Genomic DNA, 23,302 nt, shown 5'->3' with positions numbered 1-23,302 from the left:
TCTCCTAGTCCTCATGGAGCAGTAGGGTGTTGTGTGGCACAGGGATGTCAGCTGTCATGCCCACCAGCCTGTACCTCCCTCAGGGAAGGAGCTCCGTTAATTTCAGTGCCTGGTATATTGGCTACAAAGCAAATCGACAGGGTGGCAAAGGCCCTGCCAACCCCAGCCCAGGTGCGGGAGCCTCAGGGAGAAGCCTGCTGCTGTCGCCCGTCTGGAGGAGGAGGAGGAGGCGGGGCTGGACACGTGTGGGAAGCAGCTGAGGGCCGGGACGGGCCCGCGCTGCCTCGGGGTGGGTGGGAGCGGCGGCGTCTGCGGCAGTGACGCTGCCATGTGACGTCCTTCCCTCTGCCCGGCAGACAGACTATGGCGTCCGGCGCGGACCAAGAGCGGCAGCTGCGCTTTTACAGGGAGCTTCCTAAAGTGGTGAGAGCTGCGTCAGGTCCCCCGGGCCGGCCCCGTTTCTCCACGTTCCCCGTGGCTGGGCTGGTTATTCCCTGCGGCTGCCTGAGTCACCCCGGCGCTGCCCGAGCTGCGGCATGCGCTGTGCTGGGCGCCGTGAAGACCAGCAGCCCAGGTGTCTGTTCTTCGTTATGCCTCTGTTATGTCCCGCCCCACTTGCCCGGCGGGGAATAGGGTCTGACAGCATTCAGTGCTACGCTGGGCTGGGTCTGACTGCAGTTCGCCTTTCTTCTGAGTGGGGTGGGTGGTCAGTGAGAGTTCATCCGCAGAGTGGCTGGGGCAGTAGCCCCGCTTCTGTAAACTCCTCCTTTGTAAAGCACCTACGTTTGAGCACCCCAGAACATCAGCCAGCACCGTCTGGCTCTTGTGCTGGGAGCTCTGTAGAGAGATTGCAATCGAGAAGACATACAGATTAAGGGCTGCAGCCTTTTTTTGGCTTCCATAGTTTTTTTTTTCCTGGACCCACGCTGTTACGTTGCACTGAACACTTTTCTTTAAAGATGGGGCTAGTTGTACTGCCTTTAAGAGGGGGGGGGGGGGAAAGAGTCACTCACATTGACAATTCAGTTCTTCTACAATGTGAGTGTTTCCCATCTTTATTCGAACAGTTTCACTCTGTCAACTCTTGTGCCTGTAGGAGTAAATCTGCCCTTCTTGCCTCTGGTCCCAACAGAATTGGGGTGGGACAAGAGGAGCTCAGCCCCTGCAATGGTGCTGTATCCTCTGTGCACCAGCATACAGATCCTCGGGGGGTCTCTGTCGACTGTGCTCACCACGTGTTTTACACAAGTGAACTATTGCTGCTCTGATGTGGAGCCGCTTCTGCTGCCACTTTTACAGGGTTAGCAGTTCCCATCCTTCACCCTTTTCCCTGTAGGACCCTCTGCACCAGTGGCTCTCAACCAGGGGTGTGTCTACCCCTGGGGGTATGCAGAGGTCTTCCAGAGGGTGGTACATTTACTCATCAAGATATTTGCCTAGTTTTACAACAGGCTATATAAAAAGCACTAGCGAAGTCAGTACAAACTAAAATGTCATACAGAAAATGTCTTGTTTATATTGCTCTATATACTATGCACTGAAATGTAAGTACAATATTTATTTTCCAATTGATTTATAATTAAATGGTAAAATGAGAAAGTAAGCATTTTTAGTAATAGTGTGCTGTGATACTTTTTACAGGAACCACTTGTAATTGCAGCCTACAGATTGAATGAATTGTACAGCTACTAAAAGCATAATTGCAATTTGAGGATGAGGACAACATTGATCAGCTGTAGGTGTTTATTGGCAGTGTATTTGAACAAAAGGCATTTCTGCCCATCTCTCAAGGAAAAGGTTCAAGCAAATAGCTCCTGGGTTCCTAACAAGCTGCAATACAACCCATTGTGTCATGTTTATTTGTCCAAAAGTACTCAATTGATTTCAACCACCGATAAAGTGTTTAAAATTTTTGTATAGCCTGACTCTGTACAATTCTTTTTCAAGGTCTGTAGATTTATTTTGCAAGCAAATCAATTCAATATATTTAATTTTTTTTGCTTTTATTTTTTTTCCTGAGGCCACCTTTATAAGTCTGCTTCTGATAGCAGTTTTGGCTGCATTCTAAAGGGTGTGGTCTGGCACATTCCTGCTATCATTGTTTGCTATACATTCCTGGAACTCTTATCAGCTCAACAATTCTGGAGTTGTGTACAACAAATTTCACGTCTACCACGTCTACCATTTGAGTGTTTATTCATTAAAATTGGCACAGGTACATGATCAAAACAGATATTATTGACACTGTCTTTCTCTACATTTTGATGCTTCCATTGCAAAAAGATGTTTTGAAGGCATCCTTGCAAAGTGTCTTGTCTGTTTGTGGGTGGCAGATTCTCATAATGAATTCTGCAAGGTGTTTTATTGCATAGTATGTGGAACAACCATGCTTTTTATTAGAATTAGAGTTTCTGGACTTGATTTCCAGAAGTGGTAAGTAGCCAGAGTGCCCATTAATTGGACTTGTGGCTGCTCAGCACTTCTGACAATCATCCCTTCTATGTTTTATTGTACATTTAGTAGTATGATATTGTTTTAAAGCATTTTACAGCAGTAGTAAAAATGTCGTCATATTTATCAGTCAAGCATTTTGTGAAAACATTTTGCCAATTTTTGCTCTAATAAAAACAGGTGCCAAAAGGGGAAGGGGCAGGAGAGTGAAGATGTGTGGGACAAGCTAGGTATTTTGGGGAGACATTTTGAAGTAAGATGGAGCGACACAAGAAGACTGTTCCAAATGATGGGCAGCAAGATTGTGAGAAGGGACAGAGATGAGGGTGATGCTTAATGAAGTGGGGAGCTGAGTACAGGGCTTTGGAGCTGTTCTCTAGCTCCGCTCCAGCTCCAGGCAAAATCCTGCAGCTCCACTGCTCTGGAGCTGCTCCGCACTCCAGCTCCGGGCTCCGCTCCAAAGCCCTGGCTGAATAAAGGATGACTGTGTTCAAGAGAGAGGCTGGAACAAGTTGTGAGTTCTAAATGCAAGGAGTACAGTTCAATTCCTAATTTTGTTTTCTGTTTATAGAGGGAAGTGAGAGCTCACTATGCTTTTATGTGCTCTTAAGAGTATGAGAAAAGAAAGAATATGTCTGGGTAGAAAAAATGCTGCTTTTTTGGTCTAATTAAAAAGAAACTATGAACCAATTTAGGCCCAGATTTGACCTGTTATAAAATTGAGTAAGGAATAGTGCTCATGTCCTAAATTATTTTTAAAATCTTAAAAAGTAAGATTTGTTTTCCCTCCACCCTGCAAGGTGTTCCGCTACAGTAATTAACTGAGACTTTAACACTCTTCACAGTGGCACCTACATTCTTGCTGATACCACTGCTAATGCTCGCAATGAGAAGTAAATAAGACAATCTCATTTGGGGCACGGACATATAGAAACCCAAGTCAAAATAGTCATTATTTCCCAAATGCAGAGACAGGATTGGTAGGGAAATGTTTTATTTTCAAACAACATAAAAGGAAAAAAAATCCCCTGAAATCTAATTGAAATTAAATATACCTTCCACTCCTCTTGATTTGTTTATAACTTAGGAGCTCCACGCCCACTTGAATGGCTCCATCAGTTCTGTTACTATGAAGAAACTTCTGGCTCAGAAACAATATCTTCAAATCCATAATGGAATGACAATGATTGACAAGGGGAAGAAAAGGACTTTAGAAGAGTGAGTATCTATACGTTACAACCTTAATTCTACCCGCCCCCCCAAGTCCTTTATGAATACATTGAAACCAGTGGAATCTGTAAGCTTGCACTGTGTGACTGTAGAAAACATAATTAAAATTGAAGGTTGCATTATGTAATTTAATCAAATTTTCACATAAAATCATTAAGAAAATTATTACTTTTTAAAAATGTCCTTAGGAGAAGATAGTTTTTCATTTCTTAAATCTGTGAAGTCACTTCTTACTTGTCTGCATATGGAACATGTATCCCTTGTTATCTTCCTTATTAATTTGTTTTCCTTTTAATCAGATGACTGAAAATATTTACATAGAGCATGGGCTCTTTAGAGAAAATCCAGTCATGCAAGATTTCCTAGTTGGACATGAATATAGCCAGTAACTTAACACATAGGGGAAAACAAAGATTCTTAGTAAATGCTTTATACTATACATGCTCTACATTTAATCACTACTGAATTAATAGTTTTTAAGGCCAGAAAGGACAATTATGATGATTCAGTCTGTGCTGCAGCAAAGCCAGTAAATACATGTTATTCAGGCATGGGTTTGTAATTGGGAGTGCTCATCGCACTAGCACACTTTTATATGCTTAGCCTTTGAATTTTTTTGTTGTAGATGTTTTCAGATGTTTAATATTATTCATCGGATTACCAGTAGGACCGAAGATATATTAATGGTAAGTTGTACAGGGCTTTGTTTTAAAAAATCAGAGCATTTTTCTTTCAAAAACAACTCCTTGCAAAGGTAGCAAGAAAAGTTATTGCACTTGTATCTGTGCCCAATGTGTAAAAGACAAATTGAGCTGACTGTAAATTATTGAGCTCAGAGATTCAGTAATATGTTACAGTCAATGGCATGTAAAAATATTTCTTTAAAAAGTGAGAATTTAGAAATGCCAGATTCTACCTGACATTTTCGTTTTTTTTCCTTCAGAGCAGTGAGCTACCAATATTGGAAGTCAGTCTGTGCTCTCAGATGACTGGATGATCACTCATGAATGTGATATCCATTCATATTTACCTATGCTTTAATTTAGCGGAGTCTCCTAATACTTCTTTGTCTCAGTGTATATGCAGAGTTCCTTACTAGAGCTGTACTATGTTCACTTCCGGGTCCAGCACAGAGAGGGAGATAGGCTTTCCCACCAGCAGATCTCGGGGTGCGGAGTGGTGCAAAGTGAGTTGTGAACCGTTCCTCTCCAGAAGGGCTTTCAGGCAGCCAATACAACCCTCCAAGTGGTCAGGATTGCCAAGGAAGAGGTCATTGCCATCGGTAGGGCAGCGGAGGGATGTACTGTTTCAGCACATTGCCACTGAAATCCCCATTGGCCAGAGCAGCTTTGATACCCTGGTATAACTGGACAGAGATGTAAGCGCCATGGGATTTAGACAGTAACTCCTATTAATGTTATGTAACTATATTTAAAAAAAAAATGGACATATCCTATCTCCTAGAACTTGAAAGGTCATTGAGTCCAGCCTCTGCCTTCACTAGCAGGACCAAGTACTGATTTTGCCCAGATCCCTAAGTGGCCCCCTCAAGGGATGAACTCATAATCCTGGGTTTAGCAGGCCAATGCTCAAACCACTGAGCTATCCCTCCCCCTTTCACAGTGAAAGCTTACCTGCATGTCTTTATCTTTAAGATTCATTCAGTGTAACAAATTATAAATCTTTAATTTCAAAATATTGTATATGCTGTTTTTAACCAGGTAACTAAAGATGTTATTAAAGAATTTGCTGCCGATGGTGTCAAGTATCTGGAGTTAAGGAGCACACCTAGAGAGGAAAATGACACTGGTACAAAGTGTTCTTGCTTTTAATTAGTATTCTGGATTATATTACAGAACTTCTCACATTATAAAGTTAATATTAACAATATGTTTTGGAAAGTACCAAGTGAATTATGACCGACATGTAAATAACTGATCGAGTCACTATTGAAATTCAGTTGTTTCAGTAAATGTGGCAGATTTAGAAACAAATCAGTGAATATCCCACAGTCAACTCTTTCATATAGTGACAAATTCCTCTTGTAATTTCAGTGAAGCCAGTGGAATTGCTCCAGGAATGATTTTTTCCTAACCCATATATTTATATAAAAATATAAATAAAAGATACACACACACATGTATGTTCAGTGTTATAAATATAATTATTTGCAGTGAACTGAATAATGAAAGTGATAATGTGGATACAATTTTCCTTTTAGTAAGATTTGGGGATTGAGGAAGGGAATTACACATTGAATTAAATTCTTTCCTGTCATTACTTCACTATCCAGCGATAAATTTAGGCTATTCAGTTTAGTCTGATTTCTTATTCTATTTGAGCTCTCCTGTTGGCATAATAAAATCACCTCTGTGAACAGCAGAAACTATGTCGGCGGGAGAAGCTCTCCCGCTGACATAGCTCTGTGCACACAAGTGCTTATGTTGGTGTAACTTACGTTACTTGGGGGTGGGGGTATTTTATTTGTACCCAGGAGTGACATAAATGATGGCGACATAGGCTGTAGTGGAGACATAGCCTTATTATAGTTTTGTTTCTTGTAATAGCTGCTACGTTTTCTTCCTTATTTCTCTTAATCTTTTTATTGTTTTTAAACAAATATTTCAGTGGTCCATCAGGAAACCCTATTGCTAGATTCTTGTGTAAAGTTATTTTTCTTTTCTCCACAAACTCAGAGCAAACAAAATCCAAAGGGAGGCTTCAGAGTAAAATTACATTTGTTGGTAAAACCAGTCTATACAAAATGTAAAATCACAGAATAAAATCAAGATGCAAAATGAAACTACCATCCCAAAGTGCAAATAAAATATAAGATCAAAGAGTAAAATGGGGGGAAAAGTTAAAATGAAAAATATTTTCATGGTCAGTCTGGGATTTTATCAAACGTAACTTTTTATAATCAGTCCACTTATATCTACTCAGATCAGGTGTGCATATGCTTGTGTGTGTGTTTTATAGGCATGACCAAAAGGACATATGTGGAAGCTGTACTTGAAGGAATAAAACAGTGCAAAGAGGAGGATTTGGATATAGATGTCAGGTAAAATAACGTGAAAATCTTCTGATTTGGGATTTTGTTATGAACCTGGTGTTTGGCCCAGGTTTACAGATCATGAATGCTGGGGAGGAATTTGTATAGCAACCAGATAATTTTTGACTTAAAACCTAGCAATTGAGATATTGAAACATATTTTATTATCCCTTTTACTAAATAGGGAGCAAAACTGGCTGAGATTTCTAAAGTCTCCATTCTCTGCAATGGCAAAGAATCCTGTGGCACCTTATAGACTAACAGACGTTTTGCAGCATGAGCTTTCGTGGGTGAATACCCACTTCTTCAGATGCAAGAAGATGCTTCACCCACGAAAGCTCATGCTGCAAAACGTCTGTTAGTCTATAAGGTGCCACAGGATTCTTTGCTGCTTCTACAGAACCAGACTAACACGGCTACCCCTCTGATACTATTCTCTGCAATGTTTTTTAGCAAAAGCAGTGCCCTCAGGAAATATCAGACTAAGGGCCTGTCTGTCACAAAAGTTGTATCACTTTAGTCATACAGGTATAGTTAAAGCAGTACAGCTCTCCCTGCCCCCCTCCAGTGCTGATGTAGTTATACCAGTATAGCTTATTCTCATATAGGGAGGTGAATATACTACATGGTTATAGGGCACCATTATACTTGCATAACTGTATCCAGATGAAGGGTTGTACTGGTTTAACTAGTTTGGTTAAAAAAATTAACCTCCTACCAAATTAGTTATACTGGTACAATGACTGTGTGTAGATCAGGCCTTAGAAAGACACTACAGTTTCTATTAGTAATTTAACAGATAATATAAACTTGAATTTTAAACCAGCTATCAAAAGTGAACCTAATAATCACCAATATAGATATGTGTCTTCCCCTCTGTTATGGAATTTTAGTGATGTTCTTTGAAATAATACAGTAATCACAATGAGAGTGCTGCAGCCATTGACTGTTTGGCTAATTACTGAACATTGAACTGTTGTTTTACTAACATGCTTACTTTGATTCTCTAGGAAAGCTGCTTTTACTGTGAAATGGCCTGTCAGACTTTTATCATGCATAAACCTTGGGCAGTTTTGTTCCTCTTTAAAACAAACAAAAAACACCCACAAACAAAAAATCAACTAACACAAAACTACCAACCATAAACAAATAAAAACTACAAATATATTGGACAATTTTAAAAAAGTTAACATTATTTTAAAATGACCAACCCACCCCAGTGAAGTTGATGTAGGAAAAAAAAAAGCACACGCTGTACAGAGCACCTGTGTAGCTGTATGCAGGAGCACTGGTTACCATGTACAATTTTCTTCTGAGTTTCACTTGTTTTTGAGAATTGAAAAATCAAAGAGAAACTCAAAGGATGTGAACCAATAACAAAATGAGTTTATTAAAACCTCTCAGAATTGTTTGTAAGTCGGAAACTTGATAACTAAATGGTGTGAAACCCAAAGAAGATAAACAGCCACTAGTTAGGGATCCAGCTTTCCTCTGTGGGAACTATACAATTATTTTTTGCAAGGAACTAATAATACAGGTTAAAAATCTGCTCTGAAAAGTTGTCCTTAGTTCTTGACCTCTTTCGTGGGCCTTCTGTAAACTGTATAAGATACAGGGCTACCTTTTCAAAGAGTGTTGCAGTGGTGCACCTGCAGAAATCCACATTGTGCAGCCTGAACAGGTAATTGCATCCCACACAGGGTCACTTATGTGTGAACACAGTTAACTCTTTGCACTCCAAAATTCAAATATGTTTTTCTGTTTGCTACATGTTGCCTTTCAAAATTTGGACCATAAAGTTTTTTTGTGGCAAAATATATTGCACCTTTTAATAGTAAATGTGTAATAATAACAAACTAGGTATAAAGATACATGTATCATTTGTAAACATTACATCATAATGGGATAGCTCCTAAGGGATAGCTCAGTGGTTTGAGCATTGGCTTGCTAAACCCAGGGTTGTGAGTTCAATCCTTGAAGGGGCCACTTAGGGATCTGGGGCAAAAATTGGTCCTGCTAGTGAAGGCAGGGGGCTGGACTCGATGATCTTTCAAGGTCCCTTCCAGTTCTAGGAGATTGGTATATCTCCAATTATTATCTTTTTTTAATATAACAATATAATGGTATGTCACAGTTGTCAGCTTTTGTACAGCCAGTTAGGAGGTTCCTTAGTATCTTATGGATTGGCCTTAATATCTTCTGCCTGTGCCTGAGATGTAGGGTGTTGCAGAGGTCAAATTCTAAGCTCTTTGTGGAAATGAGGGGCTGAATTGTCTGAGCCGGTAGGTCTTGCTGGCTAATCCAGAAAACAGCATTGGTAGTAGCTTCAGAGAAAGAGTTGATATATGAAAATCAGACCGTTGGTGTGCAGGGGCTAGTAGCCAGACGGGGACATGATGCCAGTATAGGCAGTGGCTGAAAGGATGGTGCCTGTCCAGAGGACAGGAGAACTCTTTGCTGTGTCTTATGTGAGATGATGTATGTTTTTTAAGAAGTATTTAGAGGTCCTTCTCTGGAGATGTAGCTTACCAGATCTCTCCTTCCCCAGGGCCTGGAAAAAGTTGTTTTGGTTTTATGAAAAAGGAAGAACCAAACCATACCAATAAAATTATTAAAAGAAAATGAAAGAAAATCAGTTTATCCCAAGTGAGGGTTGAGCTCCAGCTCCTTGTGTTCAGCTATATAAACCCAATCCTTTGTTTCAGTATTACATTTTTGCCGCTAGAGTGGAGCTAGTATGCCTAGAAGGGAGATGCCATGAACGTAATGCTGGAATTAGAGTGGGTATGCATCTGGGCATTAGAGATATGTCATTCAGCCACTGTGATAGCGCAGTGCACTGGTATTGTTGTGTGCTTCTCTATACATGCATAATTACCCTGTTTCTTGCCATCAGAGCTTTACCATAACAGTTGTGACAAAAGAAGCAATTTCTATTTAAGTTATGAGTGCAGTGTTGCTTTTGCTGGTAATAGATTCTTTCTTTGTCAATCACCTGCTGTTGCTGTTTAGATTTAATGTAAGATGTATATCTCTATTCTAGGTTTTTAATAGCAATAGATAGAAGAGGTGGACCTATCGTGGCCAAGCAAACTGTTAAACTTGCTGAAGAGTTCCTCCTTTCCACCAATGGGATTGTGGTAGGGCTTGACCTCAGTGGTGATCCCACCGTAAGTTACTTTCATTGAAGATGGATACTTTTATCATTGTAATGATTATAGTATCAAATTTTATTTTTACTCTTAGTGCTTTGGATAATTTTCCTTTGGGGGCATTAATTGTTCATGGCAAAGGTTAGGAACGACTATTTTCCCCCCATCTAAACCATTATATAACTGGGTATAGATGCATTTTGGAGTGCTTTTGCCTTCATCTGAAGTACCAGATATTGGCCAACACTGAAGGCAGAATATGTTGTTGCTATTATTATTATATAACTTCCTTTAAATAGTACTAGCAATGTTGTATAAGGTGTTTTTCAAACATAAAGACACACGATCTAAAGACAGACCAGGTAGTAGTAGTCAAAGTAGTACTTGGAATTGATGGCTCTTGCCTGGCAAATCCTATCTTCCTATTTTTAGTCATTTTACTTGACTTGGGAATGTATGAAGGAGTTGAGGAGATTGGACACAAAGTTGTTTTGGTTCTTAACAACTGCCCTTTACATAAAGGTCACCATCAACTAAAATAAACACACTGATGTGTTGTTACTAGTAACATTTGCTGAACTGAAAAGAATTAGGGAAATACATTTCTCTCTATTATCTTACTGTTTACTTGTACATTTAATAACACTTGGTCTGTAGTCAGTTTCACTGTTTCCACTATATAGTTAGTCAGTAAACTTGCTGGCTGTTGGTTAAATGTCTTGCTCATATTCCTGATGTGAAGATACCTCTTGTCGCTAACAAAAAATTGAAAATGTACAAAATGATACACAACTATCAAAAAAGGGAACTTAAAAGCAACTTCTGAGCCCAGGAAAGCATCCACTACTACATTGCGTCTGACGAAGTGGGTATTCACCCACGAAAGCTTATGCTCCAATACGTCTGTTAGTCTATAAGGTGCCACAGGACTCTTTGTTGCTTTTTACAGATCCAGACTAACACGGCTACCCCTCTGATACATTGCTCTGATTGTATCAGATTGATTGAGGTTGAAGCATATTGAGTAATACTGAGAATAGACACAAAATGAGAACTAAAGCTGATTTACAAGGCCCCACAGTTTGGTCTATGGGGGTGTGAATTGCAGTAGGTGTCTTTTAGTTTGCACTATCAGCACTGGTGGGTTACAGTGCAACATGCCAGTGTGCACTCCAGTTCACATCCCATAGTCTGAACTGCGGGGTCATGTAGACATAAAATACAAGCACCTAATATGCTGCTGTTATAAAGAAAAGAAAAGAGATTGAAGAATATAGTTCTCAAATTGAAGTGAAAAAATTGATTCACTATATTTGATTATAAAAGAAAAAATATTAAAATTAACTGCTTTTGAATGAATTATATTAATATTCTGAAATTTCTTCATTATTGTATAATTGGAAAGGTTTTAATAAAAAATACCTTCTGATTAATCATGCATTTTTGGATTTTTCTTCAAGGCAGGACATGGCAAAGAATTTTTTGAACCCCTTTTTGAAGCGAAAAAGGCAGGTCTGAAACTGGCATTGCATCTTTCAGAGGTAAATTCTTAATGTTTGTGCTAACCTTTTTCTGCAGCTGCCTTTAAATAAAAAGCTACTGTAACTAAAAGTAACATCTGTGGATTTTCAGTTTTTCAGGCCGAAGTAATGATAGTTTGTGGCATTTTGAAGAGGTGGGGTTAGGAAAGAGAAATTTAAAGTAAACACTCATAAATATGTATTTGAAGGGAAAAAACCCTAAAAGAACCAAAAACCAACCATCTACCCAACTTAATCAAGCAACCTTGACTACATCTCTCCTACCTTTCTAGGGATGTTACAGTCCACCAGAGAATCATGCAGGCCCCACTCCTGTGATTTCTGATGTCACAAGAAATGTTTCAATGGTGCTATTGTCAGTTTTGAATTTTGTATTAATTTTGGATAGATCAATACAGTAAATGATATAATACAATAAATGTTGAGAACCACAGAAGGAATACCAGTAACATAACATACCCTGCCTTAAAACCTGCAAGGTCCTTACATAATTTATTAAATTATGGAAACAGATAGGACCTCAGTATCATAGGGAAAACCCTGATTCAAGAGCATGACTCATTAAGGATTATTGGAGGAACTGCTGGCTGTAATTTCTTGTATTATATATTTCAGAAGTATCAGTATTAATTTGAAATTTACACATACATTGACTGATCCATTGCCCCCCACCTGAAGTATATCTGGAATATCATATAGTAGATATTGTTATGTACCTGTTTTACTCACATGAATAGTTCTGTTGACTTTTTTAGCTCTGTTTGTGTATGTGAGAGGAGAATTTGGAGTATGATCTCTAACACTGAAGATCCACCTAGAGTTTGATTTAGCAGGCCTGATGAGTAATGAAAATCTTCTAATTTCTGAAATAAATAGTGCCTTTAGGAAATGAAGGATGACATTATTAATGAGTTTTTTGCATGGAACTCTTGTGCAGTGCTTTGAAAATGTACTTCCAAGTGCCTCACCTTCTTCTTTCTGCCTCTGTCTTATTGTGTAACTTCTCTGTTCTACAGTCAGTTAATCCATTTGTACATTGGAGATAATTGTAACCTTCCTTCACAAGGTAGTTGAGGCTTATTTCATTAAGGTTTGTAAAGCTAATTGAGGTCCTCCAATCAAAAGTATTTCAGAAGTGCAAATAACTAATGTAATCTGTCCTTTTATCTGCTTTCCAATGAATGCACTTCCATCTTCCAGTTCCTGCATCTCTTCCTTCTCCAAAGCATAATAACTAACACTAATTAACACACACACTTATTTCTCATTTTCTTTGTTGGTAAAATATACAAATTCAAAAACCCTAGAATCCAGATCTGATCTTTGATTATTCAGCTGCATTATGGTGCTGTTACAGTCTCTGTGCGTTGGGGGTGTATTCTGTTTTAGATCCCAAATAAAGAAGAGGAGACCAAAATTCTCCTTGGTTTGCCTCCAGACAGAATTGGACATGGTACATTTCTCAACTCTACAACAGGTTCAGAGGACCTTGTGCAGCTTGTTAGACAGAATCACATACCTATAGGTAAGCAAGAAGATAAGAAAATTGCTTGATAGCCCTTAGGCTTTGATACATTGTATCTTGCAAATGATTCAGTAAGTCTGAGTAGATTTATATCTCCCAGAAATAAATATGGACAGATATTTGTGATATGGAAATAAATGGATACTGTGAGAAAATAACTGATACATATGGTGTTCTACTAATGCTTCTGCTTTTCATTTAAAACAAAATTGGTCATAGAATATTTTTAAACGTTTTTACTGAGTGCCATTAATTAAATGTCTAGGTATTTTATATGCATATATTTCAATATACACACACATTCTTTCATACACTATTCTCAATATTGGTGCTTCTTAGCAGTTTAATGCCAGTCCTTGGTGTAGAATCAACAAATAGTGGGAAAAGGCCAACAGGAAACAGAGATCTGGAACATTAAAATAGTACATAATTGCCATGTGTTTGCACCTGTTGCCACCTGGTTAATATCAATAAACTACTCCTTAGTAATTCGTGTAGTGAAATTTCTTTTAAAGCTATGTAAAAGGATTTAGTGGCATTTGTGTAGACTGTTCAAAGTTTTATATCTGCTTCACATACATAGGGACATAAGAATTGTGATACTGGAGCATTGATCTGTCCAGTCTGATATCATGCCTCTGGCAGTGGCCAATAATGGATGCCTCAGATGAAGGTAGAAAACCAAAACATAACATACTTGACCAGTTGAGCAGTGCATGTGGTGTCTCTCTGTGTGCACCAGTTCTTCAAATACCCTGAATTGGGCACTCAACTAGTGAACTGTGCACCTAACCACCCATTTGACTGTATAAATCCAGGTATTTTCATGTGTGCACACATGAAAATTTTGTTCCCGTGTTTGAATATGTTCTTAGCTGGCATATACAATATGTTGTAAGCGTCGTGAATCACCACAAATTTTTAAAAAAATATAAAACAGGTAACACTGAACTATTCAGCTATGGATTGAAATGTGTACATTAATCTACCCAAGGATCATATTCTTGGTTCTATACATATCCTTGTTTTTTTCTTTTAATTCAGAGTTTTTCCTTTTTTCACTTAGAACTTTGTGTGACGTCAAACTTCAAAAGTCAGACTGTACCTTCCTGTGACAAACACCATTTTGGATACTGGTACAACATGGGCCACCCTACTGTACTTTGTGTAAGCCATTTTGATTGTACAGAATACACTTAGATGCTGACCATACAGAACATGGAAACTGAGTCACTGGAGCCAAGTTAGAGAAACATACCTGTTACTATCTATACAAGAGCCAACCGGACAGGGAATTTCTCTCACCTCACTTATAAGAAATCCGATACCTTGTTTAGGGAGAAATATATAGTAAAAATCTAGGAAAATTCTTGTTATTCAACTTCTAATTTTTGTTGAAGAAGCAAATCCCAGTAGATTAAAAGTCTGATTTACATTAAATTTGGGGCCTATATAGGTTTTGGCATGAACCAGGGAACATTGCATTTGAACATCTTAGCCCCTATATTTATATTTTTAAATTGTAATTCCTTGTAATTATTATTTCCTTGTAATATTAAATATGTTTCTGTTGCACTCTGAGGAAAATATGGGACCCCTCCTGTAGGTAATTAGTCCTGATCCCGTGAGATGACAAGCACCTCAGCTCCCATTGCTGGCATCTATAAAAACATCCATGTTAGAAAATATCACAGTGGTCAAGTTAAGTAAGGTAAATTTAGGGACCTCTCTTCCTCGCATGGTTCATAAACCCACACAAGAGCCCTGGATTAGGGAGCAGGGACCAACTTAGTCCTTAAATGATCCTAACTTGAACTTTTCAACTGGCAACACTTATCTAATTGTTATTATTTATCCTTTGTATTATGGTAGCAGCCACGGACCGTAATCGAAGTCAGGGCCCCATGGCACTAGGCTCTGTTGTACAGGATGACACAGACCCTGTCCGGAAGATAAATACTCTAATATAAGACAAGATGCAGCTAGTAAGTGGGGGGTGGAAGGGTGGGGAAAGGATAACAGTTGTATAGTCACACATTTACATAAGTTACACGTGTGAATAACTTGATGGTTCTGAATCATCAGAATTGTTTTGAAATAAGTGCCAGCAATCCCCACAGGCCTTCTGTCTAGACATTATCACTTCCCTGTAGGCATCATGGTAGAAGTGGGTCTTGAGGAGGAGCGGCAGGAACAGCTTTATGGATTAATTTAGAGAGGTGCTCCATGTGTAGTAGGAGACATAGAATAAAGCACAAAGACTGGCTGTTTTTATAGACATCATATATTTTTATAAAAGAACTGTTCTTTCACTTAGCCTTCTTTGTTCAGCATATGATATTTTTGGATGATATATTGATATTAATTTACAACCAGTTTCACCTTACTGTATTTCACAGTTTACTGCAGCTAGTATTTATTCTGTCAGTTAGTACTTAATTAAAGATGGACTAAGTACTAGCTGCAGTAAACTGTGAAATACAGTAAGGTGAAACTGATTGTAAATTAATTTCCTATTTTTCAAAGCTAGACACACTGAATGATTTTTTTTTTAAACCCCCAGACTGACGATAAAGGTGTCTTTGCAACAGATTTGTCTCAGGAGTACCAGATGGTTGCTAAAACATTTAATCTGACGCCGTCACGGATGTGGGACCTCTCCTATGAATCAATCAACTATATCTTTGCTTCAGACAGTGTAAAATTGAAGCTAAAGGAACAATGGCATAAACTGAAACCAAGTCTGCTAAGTAATTAAACTATAGTTATAAATAGATGAAAACAGAATATACTAGCTCAGTTAATAAGGATGATCTGCCTAAGCGATTCTGTCTTTGGCCTTTTAAATTTTTATACAAGCATAGGGTCCAGTCCTGCAGCCTCTGATTATATGAGTTAAGGGCTACAGGAACAGACCCTTATTTAACCAGGATGAGAGAGAAGTTCCTTTCCACACTTTGTCTGAAAAAAGTCTGTCAGTGAGTAAAATTCCAGATTTTTCATGTACTAAATACCATATTCACTGTAGAGAAACTAGTTTTTTTAATTACCGTATATACTCGTTCATAAGCTGAATTTTTTTAGTAAAAAAGGGACGCATCAGAGAAGGGGGTCAGCTTATGAACAGGCATAGAGAGGGAGAGGTGGGACACAGTCCCACCCCCCAACAGAGGGAGCAAGGAGAGGCAGCACAGCCAGCAGAGAAGAGGCAGGGCCAGAGTCTCTCTGCTTCTGGCCACGCTGTTCTCTCCCTTGCCTCCGAAGCAGCTGCAGCTCTGGGGCTGGCAGGCTGCGGCGGTGCCACCCGGCCCCACCTTCCAGAGCAGGCTGCAGCTATGCTGCCTGGCCCAGCCCGCCAGAGCAGGCTACAGCCGCACTGCCCGGCTTGGCTTGCTGGAGCAGCTCCAGCCAGGCCAGACACATCCTCACCTGGTCCACCCCAGCTAAGGTGGGAAGGGATGGGATGGGGAGAGTGTGGGGGTCCCGGGCTAGGGGTGGGGTCATGTGGGGGGTGGTCACAGGGGTTACTCCCCTGGCCCCCAGCTTCTCTCCCCCCATCCCCCCAAAATTTCCCCACCGGTTGCTGTCCTGGCCTGTCAGGGTAAGCCATGGTGGGCCGGGACACTTTGTTTACTTAGGTTTACCTCCATGCCTGTAGATGCTTGAGGTAAACAAACCGTCTCAGCCTGCCAGCGGCTTATCCTGATGGCCCGGGAGCCAAAGTTTGCCGACCCCTGAATTATAAGGTCGGCTTATGAATGAGTCATAAAAATTTCCATTTTTACTTATCCATGTTGTGGTGGGGGCTGGCTTATAAACGAACTGGCTTATGATCGAGTAAATACAGTACTTTTTGCTCAAATGTGTTGAAATATCTCAAATATTGGAACCATCATAGCAAAATAACGTTGAGTAGGAAAAGACCATAATACACACATAGCAACAATGTACTAAGCAGTATGTATATGTTTTTCTATATCAGGGATAGGCAACCTATGGCACGTGTGCCGAAGGCGGCACGCGAGCTGATTTTCAGTGGCACTCACACTGTCCGGGTCCTGGCCACTGGTCCGGGGGGCTCTGCATTTTAATTTAATTTTAAATGAAGCTTCTTAAACATTTTAAAACATTTACTTTACATAGAACAATAATTTAGTTATATATTATAGACTTATAGAAAGAGACCTTCTAAAAACGTTAAAATGTATTACTGGCACGCGAAACCTTAAATTAGAGTGAATACATGAAGACTCGGCACATCACTTCTGAAAGGTTGCCGACCCCTGTTCTATATCAATCTTAAGTAGGCTGAGTGAGCAGAAAGATATGGACAATCTCAGGGAGAAAAAAATACTTGTCAATAAGATCTTCACACTCAGTTAAGAGACATATTAGAACTGTTTTTGCTGATATAGATGTCTGACCAAAGCTTTCTGTGGGTAGTTTTAATGAATACGCTGAGACAATAAAACTGAACTACACTATCAACACACTCAGAATTAACAGTGTGTTACGGTGTCTGTGTTACACTAGCAAGCAGAAAAAAATTCTAAAACCAAAATCAACAACTGACATTTATGGGGTTTTGTTTTGAAAATGCTTTATTACAATTTAAAGTTTATTTCTTTCCATTTGTTTTTTTAAAAACAAAAAATAGCTTTTTTGATGCTGTGTGTTTCTAAAACCACTACTTTTGTTTTTGCTCAGGGTTTGTAGATTGGAGGCATGTAAATTCTGCAGCAAATTATGTAAAGTTGTATCATTTATAAGGGATGCTTTTCTTCTACTAAGTGATACCATGTCTGTTTTGACACCACAGGGAGCTCTTCAGTTTGGGAAACGAGATGTAGTTTTTGTTAGTGGTATTAATTTATGCATTGATAGATCTGTCACTCTTCGGGAGAAGAATCACTGACAACACAATCTTGCCATATGTGGCTCCTATATCCCTTAAGTGACTGTGCTTTGTGAGTAGTTTAAGTAATTGTACTAGGAATTGGGATTTCACTTCATAGATTAGGAAAGAGATTCCACCGTGTAGAACTGGTCCTATTACTTCAGGAAATCCCTTTGCTGTCTGAGTTTCAGGAGACCAGACTATTAATGGACTATGACAGACTGCATTTTTTGCAGTGCTAATGAAAGTAGACCGTACTGAATGTTTTGAAGCTATAAAGGCAATCTATTTGAATGAGTCACTGGCTATGCTGTTTTAAGTGTTTGTTGGCTCATGAGAACTGTCATGGATAATGATTTTTTTGTATCTTGTAACAAGGCTACTAATATGGGTTATGTGTTGCCGCTGTCAACAGTCATTGTCACTTCTACTCTGCCTGATCCTGCCAGGTACTCAGACAATTGGGCCCTTGAAAATCTTTTTAGGAGGGGGAGATCTTGCAACAGTCATGGGGATGGGTAATACAGTACCTCCAAATATTTGTGAAAGGTTCAGATTTCACAAGCCTAGCGATAGGATCCCAGTCCTTGGTCTCTAGATGTCAGGGCAACTTGCTGTTGTGGCTGAGCGAATTGGAAAAAGGTTTATGATGATAAAAACTGGAGATAGAGTTAGAATGTTTATGTGGCAGGATGAGCTTTCTCAGTTATGTCATTTAGAATGAAGCCTCTGGCTTTCACTAAATGATGAGTGACTCAGTAGAGGGATGGTTCTTTTCTGCTGAGAATACTCACCTCTCATGTGCTAAGAAGTCAGTTCAGACAATCAGTTACGTGACCTCCTAGCAGCAGCTGGACATAGGAAACAACCACAGCTTTGTGACGTCTGCTCTGTATAGAAGGAGCTGTCCTGGCTGAGCTCCCCAGTTCTTTTCTGTGTCCCAGTAGGAGATCACTCTCTGACTTCTGAACTAGGGATTTAGTTGTTTATTGTGATCCACTTTCAGGTAGCTGCTGCTTATATGTATGTGGGGAAGAGCAAGACCTAGCTGCATTCTGCTCCCACATCCCCCAGTCCTGAGACCAAGGAAAGAGCGCTCTAGGGTGAGGAGCTGTGGTTCATGTGTTTTTAGTAAATATTCCCCGGCACCCTATCAGCCATCCATGACTGGGATCAGTTGTGCCCCAGCCATAAAGTACAAGTAATTTGTATAAATTGCTGTGTGGGGGTTGTGTGCCCACTGGAAAGCCAGCCAGAATATGACTTTAGAGTGGAACCTCAAAGTTACGAACATCAGAGTTTCAAACTGACCAATCAATCACACATCTGATTTGGAACCAGAAGTACACAATCAGGCAGTAGCAGAGACCCCCCCACCCCCCCACCCCCCGAAAAGAAAAGCAAGTACAGTACTGTGTTAAATGTAAACTACTAAAAAAAAAAAAGGAAAGCAGCATTTTTCTTTTGCATAGTAAAGTTTCAAAGCTATATGAAGTCAATGTTCAGTTGTAAACTTTTGAAAGAACCACCATGATGTTTTGATCAGAGTTATGAACATTTCAGAGTAATGAACAGCCTCCATTCCTGAGGTTTCATAACTCTGAGATTCTACTGTATGTTAAAACTGCTGTTGGGAGAAGGGGTGCTCTGGAGAAAAGAGCAAAGGGTCAGAAGCTGCGAAGTTCAGAGGGTAAACCTCATCTCTGCTGTTGATTGGCTGTATGGCCTTAGGCAAGTAACTTCACTTCACTGCCCCAGTTTCCAGGCTGTAAAATGGAGATAAATGCTGTCTGTCTCATGGAGGTTGTTACGATCTGTTTGTTTGTTTGTTCAGCATTCTGAACATGTAAAGTGGTATGTAAACGTTAAGTTTTGTGCTTATCAATGCACACTTGTGCCCATGCGAAACCCAGTGAGGGTCAGAAGCTAGCCTTCCATTTTCTATGTAGCAAATTCTTTCCAACCCTTTTGAAGTGGGTAGGATTCCAGGGGACTCCCCAAGCAGTATTCGATTTATTTTTCTTTCCACCTCCCATTCCTCTTTGTGCAGAGTGGCTTACCAGTCTGAGGCAAACTCTTTGTATAATCTTTCCTTTAGCTGGATCCCTCTAACTAGCTTTTAAAATACAAATTAGCTTTGTTTCCAGGTTAAAAAAAAATCATTAGTCCAATTGTTTGTTTTGCTTTTTCCACTGAAAATAAATAAAGTAGACTTGAATAAAAATCTGTATGCCTTTTGTTTTAAAGCAAAACCGAGGTAATCCTGAATGAATTGTCATGTTGGTTTTAGTTAGTGTTTAAGGCCCTGATCCTACAACTTGTTCGACATGGGTTGATGCTTGCATCCCCATGGATCTCCACTGAAGTCAATGGATCACCATGTAGATCACCGTGCAAAACAAGTTGCAGGATCAGGGCCTTAGTGTGTTACAGTTATACACAGACTCCTGTAATAATGAATAGTTCCTGCCATGAGGATGTGTGAATATATGTTGTTGTGTACCTCATCCATATCTAGATCCAAACCATTTATATTACACTTGGGAACATGGAATCTACAAGTACATGAAATTCATATCCAGAGTAGGTTGACATTAAATATGGATGATGGACTTTCCACATGCATCTGTTTTGTATTGAAAAAAATCCCACACCATTAAAGTAGTAAGGAAAGAGATGGATTTCACTACAGTCTGACTCTGTCGATCTTTATTGCTACTCATTCATGGCTCTGTCCTCCTCCCACTGAAGTCAGTAACAAAACTCATTGATTTTTAAAAGCGCTGTGGTGATACCCTGGGACCCTGCATGCTCAGAGAGAATTTTGTTGGAAGCACATGCCTTGTTTTGAAAATGAGTTAATAAAATCTCCTTGCTTATCATTAATGCTACTGCAATATTATGATCTTGTCTAAATGCACTCATTTTTAATACTCTAAATAGTTTAAGTGCATTAGGTTCTTTTTCAGGGAAAGCATCTCATTTTTTGCCATATCATCATCCATCCTCCCTTGCACTTGGCCATGTCCGGTATTACAAATAGTACTGTATTCACTGTTGTTATTTATACATAATAAATGTGTAATGGGTGTATTGCAACTTTTGTAAAAGATGTGCATATTCTTAGTGCTCTAAGGGTAGAGGCTGAATCCTGAGATCCTTGATTTCAACGGGAGAGTTGCTGGATTGAGTACCTTGTAAACAAGGACCTCAGTATTTGGTGCCCCAGTTTAGAAATACTCAGATTCCCTGGATCTACATTTAAAAAATAATCCTTTTATTTTAGTCTCAACATACATAAAAATCAATCTTTAAAAAAAGTTAAGGATTTAAGCCTGGGTCTAATAAAATTTGTTCTTGTTCCTCCACTAGATATCTACGTGGAATGACAGGAAGTTCCATGCATACGTGTGTAATGTAAGGAGAGGGCTTGAACGTCTATACAGACTGTGATACCAGAATCAGGGCTTTTTTTTTATGGCCATCCACTGCACATGCAAGATGCTGTGCTAGCAGGAGATATAGCTGTTACACCCATTCTATCATGCATATGAACTGTCATGTCTTTAAGAGCATGATGGTTAAATAGGTGCAGTTTGACTAGTATCCTGATTGTTCAGTCATCCAAAGTGATTACACTGTAATAAGCAGCATTTGGACCTCAGTTTTGAATACAGCTAAGTGGAATAACACAATGAATCCAACTGAACCAGAGAAGAAGCCTTTCATGGATATGTGGGTATGCAAGTAAGTGATATCATCAGAGTGTAGTATTCTGTATACAGTTTGGGCAGCACTTTAGGATGAAAGGAGCTATATAAAATGTAAGATACTTTGGCTCACATTAAAAATTATAACAATTCCCCAACAGGCATGGAAGGGAGACTGCAGATGTAGGACAGTTGTGTCACACCAATCTAATTAGTCTATTTTTCTATATTAAATATTCTTATGGTTAATTTTTAAAAGGTATTATAAGAAGTAAAAATCAACACTCCTTCTCATTGACTGTTTTTCATGGCAGATGAAGGAAAGAAGCTACAGTAGACAAAACCTAGCAAGGCACCCTGGATTTGTACTGGCTGGTTAGTGAAACAGGAGGGACACAGTAGCTGTGATTATGTTTTGGGCTTCATTTTCTTCTGTCCTTTCCTCTAACTAGCCCAGAGACTGAATCGGTCGCACACTGCAAAAGACATAAAGCAGATACAGCTCATGTGAAGTAGGAAGATGGTGTCAACACAATTTTTACAAATTTACTCAATGGAAAATTTCCCCAAGAACTTCAGTTTAATCACCCTTTTCCAGTCCCCACTGTGATTTGCCTATAGCAGTGTCAGTTCTTAGTGCTCACATAAAACTGGTATGTTAACCAATGTGTTCTGGTAGTATTTGGTTTGAGTTACTTTGGCCTTCTATTATGGCAATAATATCGGCAAACTCTTGGATGACAGGAGAGGCCCCAGAAGACTGGAGAAGGGCTAACGTAATGCCCATCTTTAAAAAGGAGGAACTAGGAAATTATAGCTCAGTCAGCCTGACCTGAATACCTAGGAAGCAACTTGAGCAATGTATAAAACATTCTATTTGTGAATACCTGGAGGATGAAGAGATAATCACTAGCAGCCAGCATGGATTTACTATGAACAAATGATGCTAAACCAGCTTGATTTTCTTCTTTGACAAGGTAACTGGTTTGGTGGATAGGGAGAATGTGGTGGACATAATATACCTGGACTTTAGCAAGGCCCCACATTACATTCTGATAAGTAAACTGAAGAAATGCAGGCTTGAACTATCATTAAGTGGATACATAATTGGTTTAACAACCACAATCAAAGATTATTAATGGAATAATGTCAGACCGGAAGGAGGTCTCAAGTGGGATTCCACAGGGATCTGTTCTGTGTCTGGTGGTGTTTAACATCATTATTAATGATCTGGATGTAGGAATAGAGAGCATACTGATCAAATTTGCACATGACACAAAGGCAGGGAGGGTTGCAAACACTTTGGAGGATAAAGCTAAAATTCAAAGGGATCTTGATAAATTGGAGAACTGAACTATTGACAACAAAATGAAATTCAACAAAGACAAATGTAAGGTGCTGCACTTTGGGAGGGGGGGAAACAAATGCACTAATAGAAAATGGAGGATAACTGACTTGGCAGCAGCACTTCTGAGAAGGGTCTGGGAGTTGTGGTGGATCACAATCTCAACATCTCGACATGAGATGCTATTGCAAATAAAAAGTACATGCAATTTTGGGTTGCATTATCAGAGGCATAGCATGCAAGTTATGGGAGGAGATAGTATTGCTTAACTCTGCACTGGTTAGGCCTCTGCTAGAGTTCTGAATCCAATTTTGGTCACCAATATATAGAAAAGATGTAGAGAAACTAGAAAGGATCCAGTGGTGAGCTACAAAGATTATCAAAGGGATGGAATGTAAA

General features: G+C 39.4%; 1 protein-coding gene across 6 annotated transcripts; it reads left to right on the top strand.

Annotated features, from left to right (window-relative positions):
* Window positions 1–295: 295 nt before the first annotated feature.
* On the top strand, window positions 296–22,269 carry ADAL (adenosine deaminase like). 6 transcript variants are annotated; one of them, XM_044979254.1, is made up of 11 exons: window positions 296–423; window positions 3,539–3,669; window positions 4,307–4,367; window positions 5,403–5,490; window positions 6,661–6,742; window positions 9,777–9,903; window positions 11,346–11,426; window positions 12,816–12,951; window positions 14,018–14,118; window positions 15,515–15,701; window positions 21,221–21,318. In XM_044979254.1, exons 1-11 carry the CDS (start codon window positions 364–366, stop codon window positions 21,235–21,237), a joined length of 1,071 nt encoding a protein of 356 aa, XP_044835189.1. In that variant the 5' UTR covers window positions 296–363; the 3' UTR covers window positions 21,238–21,318. The 6 variants fall into 6 exon arrangements, 5 of the variants coding, with proteins under 5 accessions (XP_044835189.1, XP_044835192.1, XP_044835193.1 ...); XR_006572380.1 differs by lacking the exon at window positions 15,515–15,701 and adding an exon at window positions 21,873–22,269 and having other exon boundaries at window positions 21,221–21,595; XM_044979256.1 differs by lacking the exon at window positions 296–423 and adding an exon at window positions 454–574.
* The last annotated feature ends 1,033 nt before the right edge of the window (window positions 22,270–23,302 follow it).

The sequence above is a fragment of the Mauremys mutica genome, chromosome 11 (assembly GCF_020497125.1).
Source record: "Mauremys mutica isolate MM-2020 ecotype Southern chromosome 11, ASM2049712v1, whole genome shotgun sequence".
Taxonomy (NCBI): domain Eukaryota; kingdom Metazoa; phylum Chordata; order Testudines; family Geoemydidae; genus Mauremys; species Mauremys mutica.
The sequence above is the reverse complement of the archived record's forward strand: the minus strand, read 5'-3'. Positions and strand labels throughout refer to the sequence as shown.

Coding starts and splice junctions, on each gene's coding strand:
- ADAL (XM_044979254.1), top strand. CDS start 364: ATGGCGTCCGGCGCGGACCAAGAGCGGCAGCTGCGCTTTTACAGGGAG. Junction 424..3,538: donor ACAGGGAGCTTCCTAAAGTG/GTGAGAGCTGCG, acceptor TTTATAACTTAG/GAGCTCCACGCCCACTTGAA. Junction 5,491..6,660: donor TAGAGAGGAAAATGACACTG/GTACAAAGTGTT, acceptor TGTGTTTTATAG/GCATGACCAAAAGGACATAT.